The following is a 17,777-nucleotide window of genomic DNA, read 5'->3' as shown; positions in this document are numbered from 1 at the left end:
GCATGTTTGATGGATTAGATACTGCTTTTCAGGGTAATAGTCACTTGATCTCCATAATAAAGAGTAGAGTCTCTATCAGGGCCTAACATAGAAGCTGTTTCTCAAAAGGAGAACTTGCATAAAACTTGCTTTCCTCTAAATCCTTAGCAGCCAACGTTGTGATTATCCAGAGTTTGCCACAGTTTCCACAGAATACCTGATATTCCACAAGGACTCAGAGCATCACTGGATACTGTTGTTCATAAGTTCCAAGTGACAATGCTCCTTATTCTGAAGCCCAAGCTAGCTGAAGAATGCTGACATTTTATGAAACCAGGTAAACTTGGGTGTGTCATGGCTGCACACACACTAAGAAGCACTGTATATTACTTCTGAAATTCAAAAAAGGAGTCAGTTTCCCTGACTCCAATCTTAGCCCCTTTAAATATATCTTCCACATAGTCCTAAAGATTTTCCCTGATTACCAACCACCTGCACTCAGGCAATTCACCTCGCAATCTCTGTGTTTATCTTTGGCATACACATCTCTGGATTTTAATTATCTGTCCAAAGATGTGACTTTCACACCAAATTGCAAGCTCCCAAAACAATCAGGTTATTTACACCTGAGCCTACCACAATGTCACAACACATTACACAGGTACCCAATAAAACTAATCAAATAAATTAGTAAATATTCAGAGGCATAACGAATAAATTTTGCTCACACTCTATTATGATGACTATCTTGTTTCTATAATGTTAATAGATGTTCCTCGCAATAATTAATACAGGAAAAAATTATGAAGATAAAAATAGAGGGAATGATTGCTTAAAAATATTTGCATATCTCTATCTCCCACTTTGATTCTTTATATTATTTTCCAGCAACGAGTAGTACCTCCAAGCACTCGACAATGTCTGACAACTCAATATACAATTTTCCCAGTTAATGTATAGAGTGGTTAATTATTGTTTGTATCTTCACATTATTATTTCTTCTCAATATAATGCATATAAAATCCTTGATTTGAAATAAAAATTTAATAACCGTTTTATGCTAAAGAAATTAGCTATAAAACTGGGAAATGTTTCTAAGTGAAATAAGTTGGGCATTACTGTCAATTGTCAATGACTGTGTGTAAGGGGAGAAGCAATTCCAAAGACAAAATTCAGCCAAAATGTTGCTTAAAACTGTAATAAAATATAAAAATAGTGTTCAGCAGAATGCCATGAAAATAAATAGAAATCAATTCTGTGAAATAAAATGTTATCTGAGATCAGCGGAAGGGTTCATCTTGAAATATACTTCTCTAATGTCCAGGACATCCCCAATACACATGACGTTCAGGATTAACAATGTCTCAGAGGGAAAAAATAATAATATATGGGAAGGGTACATCACCTTGAAAAAGTTTCCGATAATATTTTCATGATGTTCAGGAGAATAACTTTCATTAATGGTCACAGAAGGATGAAACAAACAGCCAGAGCTCCTTGGGTGGAAGAGAAATAATAATCAAAGAATAGTATTCTTCTTCTCTAGAAGTCTTTTTAGAGCCTCTTTGACATCTTTGTTTCTCAAAGAATAAATCAAAGGATTCAACATGGGAGTGACTAAGGTGTAACATAAGGAGGCCACCTTACTGAGCTCAGGAAATCTGTCAGGAGTGAGATACATAAAAGAGCCAGCGCCATACAGTATACTCACAACTCCTAGGTGAGAGCTGCAAGTGGAGAAGGCTTTCTTACGTCCCTCAGTGGAGCATATCTTTAGAACTGTGGATACAATATACAAGTAAGAAACAATAACAACTATGATGGTAGGCAAGATAATGATACTGGATAAGGAAAAAGAAACTATTTTACTGATAAAAAGGTCCGAACAAGATAGTCTCTGAAGTGGGCGGGTATCACAGTAGAAGTGGTCGATGGCCCGAGAAGCACAAAAGGGTAAAGTAAATGTCATGCTGGTCTGAAGAACTGAGGTGATGAAGCCACAAAAATAGGAACCAGCCACCAACTGAGTGCAGAGATCTGTTGACATCTGAACAGAGTAGAGGAGTGGGTTGCAGATGGCAATGAAGCGGTCATAAGCCATGGCTGCCAGGAGAAATCCCTCAGTCACAATGAAGAAGGCAAAGAGAAAAAATTGGGTCACACAGCCTGCAAAGGAGATGGACTTGCTCTCAGACCAGAAGTTGATCATAGCCTTGGGTGCGATAACAGACGAGTAGAAGAGATCAATGAAGGAGAGGTTGCCTAGGAAGAAATACATTGGTGTGTTCAGCCGGGGATCTGTCATGATAATGGCCATCATCCCAACATTTCCTAGAAGGATCATGACATATACAAGCAGAAATAGCAGGAAGAGCAGGATGTACAGATCTGGGCGGACCCTGAATCCTACGAGAATGAAGTCTGTCACTTCTGTGTGATTGCATGTTCCCCTGTCACCCATGGCAGAATCCTGTTGAGAGGCACAAGGCAAAATCAACAAATTAACTCTTGTCTTGGGTCCTACCTTCAAATAATCCCTTACTATATTAGGATTTATAAAGCTATTCTCTAATCATTATTCACTTTAAACTTAAAAAATTACTGTGACTTATTAAGCCAACTCCAACTGGTGGTGAATCAGCAGGTTAGTTTTATGCCCTAATTCATACAAGCTGTCAAATTAGATCTTTTTCCTCTGAGTCTACTGCAATGCCTTTCCAGCCAAATGCCTTTCGCATTTGCAAGCATCACTTCTGTATACATTTCTGACTCATGATTTATGCACTAAATTTAATGTCATGAAGCAGTGATTGGAATAGAGCACAAATAATTTAATAAATGACATTTGAGAAGCAATTTTGGCGTCTGGGTTTGGAGATGGAGGGGCCTTCCGTAGTCCAGTTTAGGAAAATTTAACTTTGAGGGCTTGAGTTAGAGCTCCAGCAGATATAAAGAAAGTGACTAAATTTGAAAACTACTTAAGAGATGCAATTATTTTTCGTGGGTAATGGAAACTTTGGATCCTGATACAAGTTATATACTCACTGAGATAAAAGTTTGTGCACCACCAAACATAAAAATCATTAGCACTCACATGCTAGGGTTTCTCTCCCAGATGGGCCTCTAAAGCCCTTTCATAAAGATAATTTCCCTTATTTCCTCAGCCTACACAGTTCATAGTTTTTTAAGAAGAGGCCTACAGGTAGTCTAGACAAAATGACTTTAGAAATGGATGCTGAACACAAGATAAATATGGAGGAATTGTTGATTGCATTCTTATTTACCATGGAGATAACCTTCATAGTCATCATTAATTCATTTACTAGACAGCTCAGCTAGGGTATTGAACTCCTTGTATTAACAATATGGTCACTCTTTCTCTCCCCTCAGGGCTTTATATGCACAATTCTTCCCAGACAATAATTATAATAGCAAACATTTATGTGGCACTTTTATATGCCAGACACTTTTCTCAATATTTTCATAGTATTTTATTTAATGCATACAACAATAATATGAGGTGACTACTATTATTTTCCCCAGCTTATAGATGAGGAAACTAAAGTACAAATAAATGAAGTCTGTTGAAAGCTGCTTACTAATGGGAATCAGAAGTCAAGAAATGTGGTTCCAGAATCCATGCTCCTGATAACTGCCTGATACCACCTTCCTGTTCCTTTACCTGACTGACTTCTACTCACATTTCAGAGTTCAGTTAAAGTTTCTTATCTTCAAAATAAGTTCCCTGATTCTTCAACCTGGGTCAAAACATCCCTGCATACATCATGATCCCAAGGATAGTAGCTATTCTCACCATGTTTTATATTAAATATTAATAATTCCATACTTGACAATAACTTCCTTAAGATCAAAACTTCAATTCATCCTCCATACATTGTTAGCAGAAGGTTCTACATCTGGCAAATGGCAATTAATCAATACATATTTATTATATAGCTAAAAGTTGAGTGACAATTGAGCACACAGGATCAGAGAGAAACTTGAAGACTGTAATACTGCAGTGGTTAGCACGGGGAGAGGTTTCAATAATGCTGCTTCTCTCATTTTCTTACCTTGACCTTGGACAAGTTACTTATTAGGCTTACTTATATCACTCACATCACTTAGTTATGCTACTAATGTAACTTTTGGCAAGTTAGGACACCACTGCATCCTCATACAGAAGGGGAATAACAATACTGTCATCCTCAACGTTTTCTTTGGGGAAAATAATGAGATAATGTATGCAAATCACTTAGCACATTTGTGATAGAGTAAGAACTTGATAAGTAACAGCCAGTATTATTTTTATTATCCTTCTTTGCTCAATCCCACAATGCAGGCCAAAATCATCAGTAGTAATTATGTTGTAAATTCTTAATATGTATGTGGGGTTTTTTGATAAACTATTCTAACTTGAGGGAAAGAATCAGAGAAACTGTGAAAGTTTAAAAAGATAAAGAAATCTGAGAGAAGTGTTATATTTTCCCAGAGAAAAAGAAGACTAATAGGAAAATGGCAGGGTGTATTATTTTTATATTTTTGTCAGTCCCAGTGCCATCACAAATAAAAATTGCAAATAATTGCATTATAAAGGAGGAAGATTTCAAATACTTTATGCTTAGGTTCTGGGAAGAAGTAAGATATTGAAGCAGTGAAAAGAGAGCCTGAAGTGTCATGAAATATTTTTTGAAAACATAATTTATCTTGTTTTCCTTTAGTCTCACCTAGGAGCAAGGACACAGATTATTCTAATATCTGAGATTTATTCCTATTAAAATCATTCTAATATTAATATTTATGACTGAAGACATTTATACCTGGAAAAGGGAGAGTTTTTCCCAGAGTAGCCAACAAACAAGTAGTCAGTTTGTGACATATTGTTAGTCAAAGACTCACATGTCTTAAAATTTACTTCTACCTTGCATTACTTGGTAATTTGTCAGGTTCTGTAAATGAAGCCGCAGAATTCAACGTTTTCCTCTTGTTACTGTTTTAATTCTGGAAAGGGTAAAGAGCGTAATTAGTGACTAACAACTACAACTACTGAAAAAACATCACATCAAGATAAAAGCAACCCTTCTCCCCTCACAATTTCCAAATGCATTTCATTATCCCCGTTTGGAGTTCCTTCCATAGAAAAATTTGATGTATTTTGTAATTGCTCTATTTGAATAAGTGTCTTTTTTTTTACTAGTTGATTTCTCCAAAAATGCTTCAATCCCTTATACAAGAGAGACAAGGTGAATTTCCTAAATGAAACTCTGCTAAAACTGAAATAATTCCAGGAATTATATTCTAAGGTTATGCAAAGTGAACCTGAGAAATCAGTCTGCAGAATATTCTCTCTCCTGCATTTTTTGGTATTTGAATCCTTTTAAAGAGGGAAAGTAGGGGCTGGCCCGGTGGAGCAGCGGTTAAGTGTGCACATTTCGCTTCTTGGCAGCCTTGAGGTTCGCTGGTTCTGATCTCGGGTGTGGACATGGCACCGCTTGGCAAAAGCCATGCTGTGCTATGTGTCCCACATATAAAGTAGAGGAAGATGGGCACGGATGTTAGCTCAGGGCCAGTCTTCCTCAGCAAAAAGAGGAGGATTGGCAGTAGTTAGCTCAGGGCTAATCTTCCTCAAAAACAAAATTTAAAATTAAAGAGGGAAAGTAGATTGTCTTGGATATATAACTTGAGGCCCTCAGACATCTGGAATCCCCAGTAATCTGCCAAAATAGCAGCAGCAGTTATTCACAGTGGCTTTGGTTTGGGCATAACAGTGTAGCTTTTTCAAATAACTGTAGCACTGAGGTCTCCCCCACCTTCTGGGAGATAGTCCTCCTGGGAAAGAAGGAAGCATGTCACTTATCAAGGTATCTAGGCTCCAAGGCCAAAGTCCTTGAAGGCCACAGAGACTCTAGATTAAAAAAGAAGAAAATAAATGAAAAAAGAGCCTAATAGGAGTCAAAATCCATATGAGAGTTTTTCTGTCCTTGCTCTGTGAATCCTTTGGGATGGACCAAAAGAATCTTTCAGTCTTGATTTCCTCACTGAAAAAGAAGCATTTCAATCTATCATGACAACAAAGTTTTTAGTAGGCAAATAGAAATAGTTATGAAGGGAAATATTATCCTTCAGAATACAAGTTACAAGGAAATTTTTGATCCTGGTCACAAAGGTCATTTCATTTTCACCCAATACTTTCCTTATTTATTCTTTAGCTATATTTTGTCAATAACAATGGGTAAGAAGAGGTAAAATAGCACGACCATGATATTGGGCAAAACCCAACAAATGCCCTCTTATTCATTAAGTAAAGGTTAAATGATGACTGACTGAATCTGAAGTTAGGTTCACTTTGTAACTTTAATTGCTTTAAGGTTGTTTATCCAGGTGTCATGTATCAAGTTAGCAATTTTCAGCAGTTGCTGTATACTCTTCAAAAATGTTTTTAAAATGTTCTATATCAATCAAAAACTCCCAATTTGTATTTGATAAAAATTAAATTATTAAGCTGTCATAAATACATTTTATGCAACATAGTAAGGGAAGGAGAATGAGAAAAATGAAGAAAATAATGGTGTCTCATAACGTCCTCATATATGCAACTGGTAAAAGGCAATAGTTGATGTTTTTCTTTCCATAATCCCCCTGTTCTCAACAATATCTCAAGTGTGCGGAAGTTGTTTACCTGATAGGTGATGCGAATCTTTCTTGATGAAGGATCTGAACCCTTGTGGACTGGCCCTGTTGACTTGCTGTAGTTATTGATTAATATTTACCATCAGACGTGGCAGTCTTAGGAGGGATGATGTAAAATTCCCTGGGTTACCACTATACTCCTCCTTGTCTCCTTTTATTAATATCTTTTGCTAATTAGTATCTGTTACCCAAAAGAATACAAAGCATTTTTTATCTGTTGGTTCAGCAAAATGCATGCCCAGGAGGCAGGAGCAATTGCTGTGTCTCCTAGTAAAATTATCCCTCTGTTGGGAAGTAACTACGCTAATTCAGCAAAGTCCACTGTCATAGAGGCAGCAAGGAAAAAATGTTGAGAGTGGGTTAGTAGGTTTTATAGTGGTTGTTCCCACTTTTATCCATTGTACTTGGGCCAATAGTCTGATTAGGAAAGAAATAGCTTCATGTTGGTTGCTAATGCAGAGCACAGACCATATCCTGGTGACAGTTACTCAACTGTGTAAAGTGCTGACAGCCAGTTGGTCCAACAAGCGGGTCTTCAATAAGCAGTTCCACCATTCCATAAGTTCATCTGATTCTGTTTCACTAGGTGCATGATAATTCTGTTGACTCCCATGGGTACAAGTGCATTGCCTCACTTCTCTTCCTGTAAAATGAGTGCCTTGCACCAAAACATTAGTGCAATATAGTATAATCATAAATAAGGCATTTGTTGAGTCCTGATAGGGTGGTATTAACGGAAGCAGTTTGAACATGAATGGCAAAATGATATCTAGAGCAGAGCCTGGACGCATAGCTAATTCTCCTTGATGGAAAAACTAATGAGTATGAAACATGATGACTGACTAGTAGACTCATATTTTTATTCTTGATATACTTGCCAGAAACATGTATTTTTTTTTTGTAGTAACATTTAACATGAGATCTACACTTTCAACAAATTTTTAGCTGTGCAATACAGTACTGTTAATTATAGGCACAATGTTCTGTGGTAGATCTCTAGAATTTGTCCATCTTGCATAACTTAAATAAGTTAAAACCCGTTGAATAACAACTCCCCATTTTTCTCTCCCCATCAGCCAGTGGAAACCAACATTCTACTCTCTGCTTCTATGAGTTTGACAGTTTTACATACCGTATGTAACTGGAATCATGCAGTATTTGTCCTTCTGTGACGGGCTTTTTCACTCAGCGTAATTTCTTCCAGTTTAGTGCATTTTGCCATATATGACAGAATTTCCTCCCTTTTTGGGGCTGAATAATATCATTTGTATATACCACATTTTCTTTATCCATTTATCTGTCAACGGACCTTTAGGTTGTCTCTACATCTTTTTGATGACTGGCATCAGAAAATTGGGAACATGGCATCGGCAGTTTCTAGGTCAGCCTATCGTGAGCAGTCCATGTTGTTGAGTTCTCTCTCTTCTCCCACGGCTATATCATTGATAGAACCCACTGAGAGAGCAGTGAAGTGGACGGAAAAGAGCCTGGAAGACAGTGGATCATTGCCTCCACCAGATTACTGAGAACGTCCTCCACACCTGACGCAATTTACCGAGCACTTCTCTGGGAAATGAATATTCCCAACTCGCTTTATCATTCAGGGAGGTCCATCTGCAAACAGACCAGCTTGTCAATAATCCTTCAATCTTGTTACTTCCAAGTTCCTGGTTATCTAGCTAAACAACTAGCCCACCACACCTAATCAGTGTAATTAAGTACCCCAGATCATATTCCACACAATAAAACAACAAGGTATGCCACTTGAAATTATATCCATTAAGAATATTTTCCTTACCAGTGCCCTTTGGGGAACAACCTTGACTTGGACTAGTATGCTTCAGTAGTCCATTTCCAACTGGTGCTCATATTAGATGCAGTACCATCTATAAACCTGTCTCAATTTATGTTTTCCTCACAAACTGAATAAAAATTGTCCCACATCATCATAAATGTAGGCTGAAATACAGGTGGTAATGCAACATGAGCCACTTGTCCACTGGAAATATGAGCCACTTATCCATAAAATAACTTCTGACCTTAAGATACATTCAAGCCAGACATCATATATACAACTTTCACTTCATGACACAATACTTCACTGTAAACCCAACTGCATGGTTGATGGATTAGATACCACTATTCATGATATTAGTCATTTGATCTCCATAATTAAGAGTAGAGTCTTTTTCAGGGCCCAGGATAAAAGCTGCTTCTCAAAAGGAGAACTTGCATAAAACTTGCTTTCCTTTAAATCCTCAGCAGCCAGCACTGTGATTTGTCAATCAGAATTGGCCAGTTTCCACAGAATATCTGATATTCCACAGGGACGCAGAGCATCACTGGGTATTGTTCATCAATTCGAAGTGACAATGCTCTTTATTCTGCATCCTGAACCAGCTGAAAACACTGATATTTTATAGACCCAGGCAAACCTGGGTGCGTCGTGGCTGCACACACACTAAACATTATATATTACCTCCGAAATTTGAAAAAGTATTTAACTCTCCATAGTAAGGATATGAATGGTACAGCAAACTTTCTTTCACTTGGAAGATAATAAATAAACATGTCCCAGCTCACTGGATTCCAGAGTTGAACATTCTTAAATTCTTAAATTTTCATATTGTAAATCTCCCATCCTCTATCACTTAAGTGACTTACAAAGGAATATGGAATATCCACTATGGTACAACAAAGAAAAATTATAGCCAACATCAGTCATTAATATAGATACACGAAACCTAACAAAATATTAGCAAAAACATGAACCGTAATGTATAAAAGATTCAGGTCAAAGAGTACATTTCAGTCAGAAGATGAATAAATCTGGGAATATAATGAGGAGCATTGTGATTATAGTTGGTAATTCTGTGTAAATACTTGAAAATTGCTAAGACAGTATATCTTAAATGTTCTCACCACAAAAAAGAATTGAATATTATGTGATGTGATGGAGATGTTACCTAATACTGTAGAGGTAATCATATTGTTACATATGTGTATCAAATCAACATGTACACCTTAAACTTGCACAAAGTTGTATGTCAATTATATCTCAATAAAAGTGGAAAAAAATAACATCTCTTCACCAAACTGCACTTCTCACAGAAATGTAGAAAATGTTCTAATAGAAGAATATTAGTAAATATCATGACTACATTAATGGATTAAAGAAGAAAAAAAATTCTCAATAGGCAAAGAAAGGTATTTGATTAAATTCAACACACATTATATTATTTAAAAATCTTAAAGTAGAGGGGCTGGCCCCGTGGCCGAGTGGTTAAGTTCGCGCGCTCCGCTGCAGGCGGCCCAGTGTTTCGTTGGTTCGAATCCTGGGTGCGGACATGGCACTGCTCATCAAACCACGCTGAGGCAGCGTCCCACATGCCACAACTAGAAGGACCCACAACAAAGAATATACAACTATGTACTGGGGGGCTTTGGGGAGAAAAAGGAAAAAATAAAATCTTTAAAAAAAAAAATCTTAAAGTAGACAAAAGAAAATTAAAGAAAGACTTCTATCAATATAGTTTTTAATGAGAAGCAATTGGAAACCTTCTATTTAAAACAAGGAATAAGACAAGGAAATCACTACCAATACTTCTAGTCTTCATTTTACCCAAAGACTGTAGCCAATGAAATTTTTTTTTTTTTGAGGAAGATTAGCCCTGAGCTAACATCTGCTGCCAAGCCTCCTCTTTTTGCTGAGGAAGACTGGCCCTGAGCTAACGTCCGTGCCCATCTTCCTCTACTTTATATGTGGGATACCCACCACAGCATGGCCTGACAAGTGGTGCCATGTCCACACCCAGGATCCGAACCCACGAACCCAGGGCCACTGAAGCAGAACGTGCGAACCCAACCACTGTGCCACCAGGCCGGCGCTGCCAATGAAATTTTTTTTTAAATTAAAAATTAAAGGCAGAAAATGTATATTGTAAATTTAAAATCAAAATAAAAATGTAAAGGGAAAAAATGCTCATTATTTTAAAATATAACTATTTTCTCCATGGGAAATCTATAAACAAATTATCATGGTAAAATCTTCTTAAATTTGGTACCAATATGTGTAATACATGCTAAATTTTGGTTTAGATCTTCTGGTTTTCATGTGGTGAGTATTATCACCATGAGTTATCCCCTCCAACATGAAAGAATGTTACTGTCCTTTATACTTATGATTTCTTTACTTTTTATGTGTTATACTTTTATAAACATTAATAAAAATAAACATGGGATCAATCTTTGCACATGACCATATGTCTACTGATCATGAATAGTATACAACCAATGAAATATATTCATATTAATAACATTTTACCTGTATATAATTATTCTAGGAAGATTGTTCTTTTCTTTTGGATTTGACAATTAACCATAGTGTGGACTCGCTAAACAGGGCCACTTGTACAATTGTGTTAAGCTAATTAAACACAGGGAACACAACAATTATAACTCTTTAGATCATCATTTCTCACTCATTACTGCCACATCATCATGGATTACAAGACAAGGGAGCAGCCATATTAAAAACTCAAGAAATATTTGCAACAGAAAACATCCTTTTAAAGTTTGTTTTTCTTCTGAATTTGGGATCTTAACTGGGGTAAGCAATACCAAAACTATTATCAAAAGTGGCTGGTCATACATGAACATTTAGGTATAGGTCATTGATGTTTTGAGATAAGATTGCATTCAGCACTATTAATCATTAATCAGAGTGGTAACATTCAGAATAAGCATAGCTGTAAATAATTATTAAATTTTAGCTTTATTAAAAGTAAGAACTTCTATTAAAAATCATTGGGGCATATGACAGAAATCACAAAGAAAGTAACAGGCTCTCAAGAAGCCATCTCTTGGTGAGAAAATGAGTTAAACTTATCAAGTCCAGGAAACAGAATTACTGTTTTGTTAAGAGAAAACTCTATTCAAAGAGTTTTTTGGGAAGTATTGTTTTATCCTTTTAAAAAAATGTATAAGTTTTCTTAAAACTGAATTTATACTTTCTTTTCTAATTTTTAAACTTATACAAATATAGATAAAAATCTTAAAGCCATTAACTATAGCTTTAACAAGTATAAACCATATTGTAAATAATGCAGTGTACATGCTACCAAGAATTTGCTATCTTTATTGAAGCTTTACAAAGAGCCAACATGTTCTGTATATTTAAGTATGTAGAAGAGTGAAATTACGCTTAGTTCTGCTCTCTGTATTATTTGTCTTTATCAAATTAAATTTCTTCATAAGCTTCTCATGTGGCAATGGATTTCATATGACCAAAGATTATTCTTTTATTAATTTAATATTAGTCCTAGGTTTTGAAGTCAATAAGAGATCATGGAAATTATATCTAATTTGACAAACTTCCGAAGAACACCATCACTGTTGGTATTAAAAGTTTACAGAGAGATTTGCTATCCAGGGATTAGACATTGAACAATTAGATGATTTGTACAATTTCTTGGGGTTTACAAAGACCAACTCTAAAAACATGTATTATTATTATTCAATAAACTAAACATGTATATTAACAATTTGATAATCTTGGATTTTTGTAGAGAGAATGATAATTTATATGACTTATAAAACTAGCATAAGATATCCTGGAGCTTAATTTAATTAGATTTTTAATGAGACATTATCCCAAGGCTTACAATAAATCAAGTGTTTTGATTGTATTTTATTTTTCATTGTGTTAAGATCTAAGAGAAGATATATAACTTAATTATCAAACCATTTGTCCTTGGATTTCCCTCTGGCAATATAGGTTTTCCTTATTGATTTAAGAAGTCATAAAAATGTTTCAATATTTCTATTAGTACATGTTTGTGTCTATTTGCTTTTAAAGTACTGACCATTTTATTTCTCTGTTTCTTATCTAGCAATCCTTCTTTACCATAGTTTCTGTGGTGGTTGTTATTTGGTTGGTTGGTTGGTTGGTTGTTTTTTTATAGTGGCAGCTTCTGAGAGGGGAGGACCATTCTTACAGACATTGGACGTTTATCTGCCACTTTCTCCCTAGGAATTATTCAGTTTTTTAACCTAAATTTAAATAAATCAGAGAGGCTTGAATAGAAGGCAGAGCTCTTTGTTCTCCCAAGTATGAAGAACTAACTTTAAATCATTAAATATTTACGAACATTTCCTTTCCCTTGAGGTAGGTCAGTCTGTTTGAATTAGACAGGCTTATGGTAAAAAAAAAAATACAATAGTTCTTATAGTAAACTAATCTTCAAGAGTGACTCCCAAAACTGACCACAGGTATATCAGTCTGTAATCACATAGGGTCTGTTGTTTAAAGGTTTAATCATCTTCCTTCTTTGCGGAGAAGTGAACTTCACCTTAGAGATACTCAGATAACAGTCAGCAACAGTTTTACAGCTTCAAGCACAGGTCAAGGAAAATAGACCAGACAAGACAAATGTAAAGATTCTGTCTATAGCTTAACAGTATTGGTAGAGTATGATGTGACATAAGGAGTGTTTCTTAACCATGTAGTTACAATCAGGCTGCAATCTTGAAAAGCCATAGTTCCCATCCTGGTTGTGAAAAGATGTGTCCTAGTCACAAGGATTCTCAGAAGCTTGCAAACTGACATCTGAACAAGGACAGATACCAAACTTCCAGCATTCTCTCCTTGATGGAAAAGATCAGATATCTACAAAAACAACAACAACAAAAATATTTTAAAATATATGCTAATCCAGATCAGCAGCAGTAAACCATAAATAATACAGAAAGTCATACAATCTGAAGTTTGCAATTCAGCAATAAGGACAAGAAGGCCAATGATTAATGAAGTAGATTCCCAATGCTTCTGCCCCTAGTGGAAGGAATACAATTAGACTTGGCTAAGGCAGTTTCATTCATGTAGATAGGAGAGCTCTTCTAAAAATAAAGCTTCTAAATAGTTTATCGATTAAAATAATATCAAACTATAAATATGAAATGGTTAGGAATGAAATTAATGAGACTGAAATAACATGGTTAGAATTAATGACAGTAAAATGACAACAGTGAAACTAAATAATAAAATGGTCATCAAAGTCAAAAGCAGTTTCTAAAACAATTCTCTTGCAATACTAATTCAGAAAGGAAGAAAGAAAAGTATAAAAAAAGTGAAAGTTGACTATTACAAAAGCAATGATATTTTATCATAATAGAAAATTCTGAACAACACATAACATGGAAAACATGAACAATTTTCCAGGAAAAATATCAAAATTTAGTAAAGAAGAAATTCAAAAGTTAAAAATATATAAGTATCATATCCAGAAAGTTTTATAGGGGAGTCTGGCATAAAGTTATTTCTTTCTCACAGAAACATTTGCAGCAAATAGAAAATAAGTAAACTATATTCAATTCATTTCATAAATATAATACAACCTAAATAGCAAAAAAAGACAAGATAATAAAAATGTCAGTCCCATTTATGCCAATACCCTAGAAAAAAAATTACCAAACAAATGGAACATTAAATTGAAAAACATACAGTATGAAAAAGAAAGAGTTGTCTTCTGAATGTAAAGATGATTCATCATGAGACAAATCCATATGATTCACAATATTAATAGATTGAAGAGAAAAATATAAGATCATCCTAGAATATACAGAAAAATGATTCTTAACTATACTCAAATGGAAAGATGTTTTTTAACAATGCTTTTCTCCAAAAGTCTATACTGAAAATCATAGTGAAATTTCATAAATATTCCACCAAAGTCATGACAAGTTAAGGATGTCTGTGATCAAAAATAACTTTCAGGTCCTGCCCGGTGGTGCAGCGGTTAAGTTCACATGTTCCCCTTCTCTGCCGCCTGGGTTTGCCGGTTTGGATCTCTGGTGCGGACATGGCACCACTTGGCAAATGCCATGCTGTGGTAGGCGTCCCACATATAAAGTAGAGGAAGATGGGCATGGGCCAGTATTCCTCAGCAAAAAGAGGAGGATTGGTGGTAGTTAGCTCAGGGTTAATCTTCCTCAAATAAATAAATAAATAAATAACTTTCAGAGTCCAGCCCAGGGGTGCAGAGGTTAAGTTCGCATGTTCTGCTTCAGCAGACTGAGGTTCACCGGTTCAGATCCTGGATGCGTCCATATGTACCACTCATCAAGCCATGCTGTGGCAGGCATCCCACATATAAAGTAGAGGAAGTTGGGCATGGATGTTAGCTCAGGACCAGTCTTCCTCAGTAAAAAGAGGAGGATTGGCCAGACAAACAAAAGCTCTAGGAGCTCATCACCACTAAACCAGCCCTACAAGAAATGTTAAAGAAATTTCTTTAAGCTGAAAAGAAAGGGCACTAATTAGAAACAAGAAACATATGAACGTAAAAATCTACTAGTAAAGGTAAATATATAGTAAAGGTAGTGGATTATAAAGGTAGTATGAAGATAAAAAGACAAAAGTAGTAAAAAGATAACTATAACTATAATAATTAAAGGATACATAAAATAAAAATATGTAAATGTGACTTCAAAAACATAAAACGTCAGGGGGAAGTAAAAATGTAGAGTTTTAGAATGTGTTCAAACTAAGTATCAACTTAAAATAGAGTTTTATATATATGTAGATTGTTATATGTGAGCCAGATGACAACTACAAAGCAAAAACCTACAGTAGATACACAAAAGATAATGAAAAATGAATCTAAGCATAACATTAAAGAAAATCATAAGGGAAGAGAGCAAGAGAAGAAGAAACAGAGAAGAACTATAAGACAGCCAGGAAACAAGTAACAAAAAGGCAATAAGTACATACCTATAATAACCACCTTAAACATAAACAGACTAAATTCCCCAATCAAAAAAGAGTGGCTGGATGGATTAAAAAAAAAAAATTACATCAATGGATAGACCATGAAGACAGAAAGTCAACAAGTAAACATCAGCCTTAGAAGACATATTAGCCCATATAGACTTGATAGATATATACAGAACACTCCATCCAAAAGCGGCAGAATGCACACTCTTCTCAAGTGCACATAGAACATTCTCCAGGATAGATCATATACTTAGGGCATAAAATAAGTCTCAATAAATTTAAGAAGACTAAAATCATATCAAGCATCTTTTTTGACCACAGTGGTATAAAACTAGAAATGAATTACAAGAAGACGACTGGCATTCACAAATACATAGAAATTAAACAACATGCTCCTGAACAACCAATGGGTCAATGAAGAAATCAAAAGATATTTTGAGACAAAATAAAATGGAAACACACCATACCAAAATCTAAGGGATGAATCAAAAACAATTCTATGAGGGAAGTTCATAATGATAAATGCCTACCTCAAGAAACAAGAAAAGTCTCAAATAAACAAGCACCCCCATGTTGTTTGCAGCATTATTTATAATAGCCAACATATGGAAACAACCTAATTGGCCATCAGTGGATGAATAGATAAAGAAAATGTGGTGCTTATACACAATGTGGTGTATACAACAGAATACTACTCAGCCATAAAAATATGAAATCTTGCTATTAGCAACAAATCAATGGATCATGAAGGTATTATGCTAAGAGATATCAGACAGAGAAAGACAAATACCATATGATTTTACTTATATGTAGAATCTAAAAAACAAACAAAACAAAACTAATAGATACAGAGAACTGATTGGTTGCCAGAAAGAAGAGGGTTAGGGGGTAGGCAAAATGTATGAAATGGGTCAAGAGGTACAAACTTCCAGTTGTAAAATAAACAAGTCATGGAAACGTAATGAACAACATGGCAACTATAGTCAATAGTATTGTATTTCATATTTGAAAGTTGCTAAGAGAACAAATCTTAAAAATTCTCATAACAAGAAGAAAACATTTTGTAACTTTGTATGGTGACAGATGGCAACTAGACATTGTTCTGATCATTTCACAGTATGTACAAATATTGAATCACTATGTTGTACACCTGAAAGTAATATAATGTTATATGTCAATTATACCTCAATGGTAAAAAAAAAAAAAAGAAATATAAAGGTATATGAAGTCTGGAGTCTATTTTAATGACAACTGACATAGTGATATTTCCCACCACCATGATCACATACATAAGCAAGAAGAGGAAGAATAAAAGAATTTGTGCTTCTGGAGACATCCTAAAGCCCAGCAGAATAAACTCAGTCATCTCTGAGTAATTCTTATGAGCTCACTCTTCCTAGCTGAGACCTGTATGAATAAATGAGTGGGTGATCATGAAGCCTGTGGAAAGCCTTGTCAACTTTTGCTTCCTGAAGTTCCCAGTGAAAGCAAAACTGCTAACAGAAAATGAGCTTTCCTTGGCAACACATCTGGCAGAACAGCTTTACATTTGTAAGTACCAGTACCAAATATATTATGTATATATTTTTTATAATATATTTAGTGTCACTATGATACAAGAAATGTGGATGGGCAAAGGATGCTTGGGACGATGATGTTATCAGTCATTTTATGTTATTTGTTTAGGGCTTTGCAATCAGACATACTGAGTCTAAATTTTACCTCTTCCAATCTAAAAGAATCTAAGATAACTACCTACACTTTCAATGCCTTGAAGTCCTCTTCTGTCAAATGGAAGATACTAATACCTACTTTATACAATTTTAACGATAACATGAACTGAGTATGAAAAGCAATATTTACAGTTAATAGAACATCTTAAAAGCACAATAATATTTAGCCAAATTAAATAAGCAAGTAAGCATCTAAAAAATTATTTTTGCTTTAGGAACGGAAAATTGGGTGAAAATATACAACAATTCCTTTTCCTACCACAAGATGTAATTAATTTGGCTGTCTTAAAACATTCTGCCATTTAAAAGACATTAGGAAGCAGGATTACTGTTTCATGAGGTAGAATGAAGCCTCGGTCTTAAAGTCTGAAATGATAAATCAAACTCTGAAATGATAAATCAAACTCTTACCTCTTACACTAACCATACACTGTTCAAACTCCGCCTCCTACTTCAAGATGGCAAATCTTGACTGCTGGTAGCTCTGCCCCCTTTTTGGCAGTCAAACTCCAGCAAGTCTTTTTCCTTTTACTATAAAGGATTAACGTTTTAGATACATGAATTATTCTGTTTATATAGAAGCATTGTGGTTGAAGTACAAG

The 17,777-nt window shown here is 35.2% G+C and overlaps 1 protein-coding gene across 1 annotated transcript; it reads right to left on the bottom strand.

The window, feature by feature from the left end:
- Positions 1 to 1,498: 1,498 nt before the first annotated feature.
- On the bottom strand, positions 1,499 to 2,440 carry OR9K2L (olfactory receptor family 9 subfamily K member 2L). Its single transcript, NM_001391712.1, has one exon. It carries the CDS (start codon positions 2,438 to 2,440, stop codon positions 1,499 to 1,501), a length of 942 nt encoding a protein of 313 aa, NP_001378641.1.
- Between the last annotated feature and the right edge of the window lie 15,337 nt (positions 2,441 to 17,777).

This window comes from Equus caballus, chromosome 6 (genome assembly GCF_041296265.1).
Source record: "Equus caballus isolate H_3958 breed thoroughbred chromosome 6, TB-T2T, whole genome shotgun sequence".
Taxonomy (NCBI): Eukaryota; Metazoa; Chordata; class Mammalia; order Perissodactyla; family Equidae; genus Equus; species Equus caballus.
The sequence above is the reverse complement of the archived record's forward strand: the minus strand, read 5'-3'. Positions and strand labels throughout refer to the sequence as shown.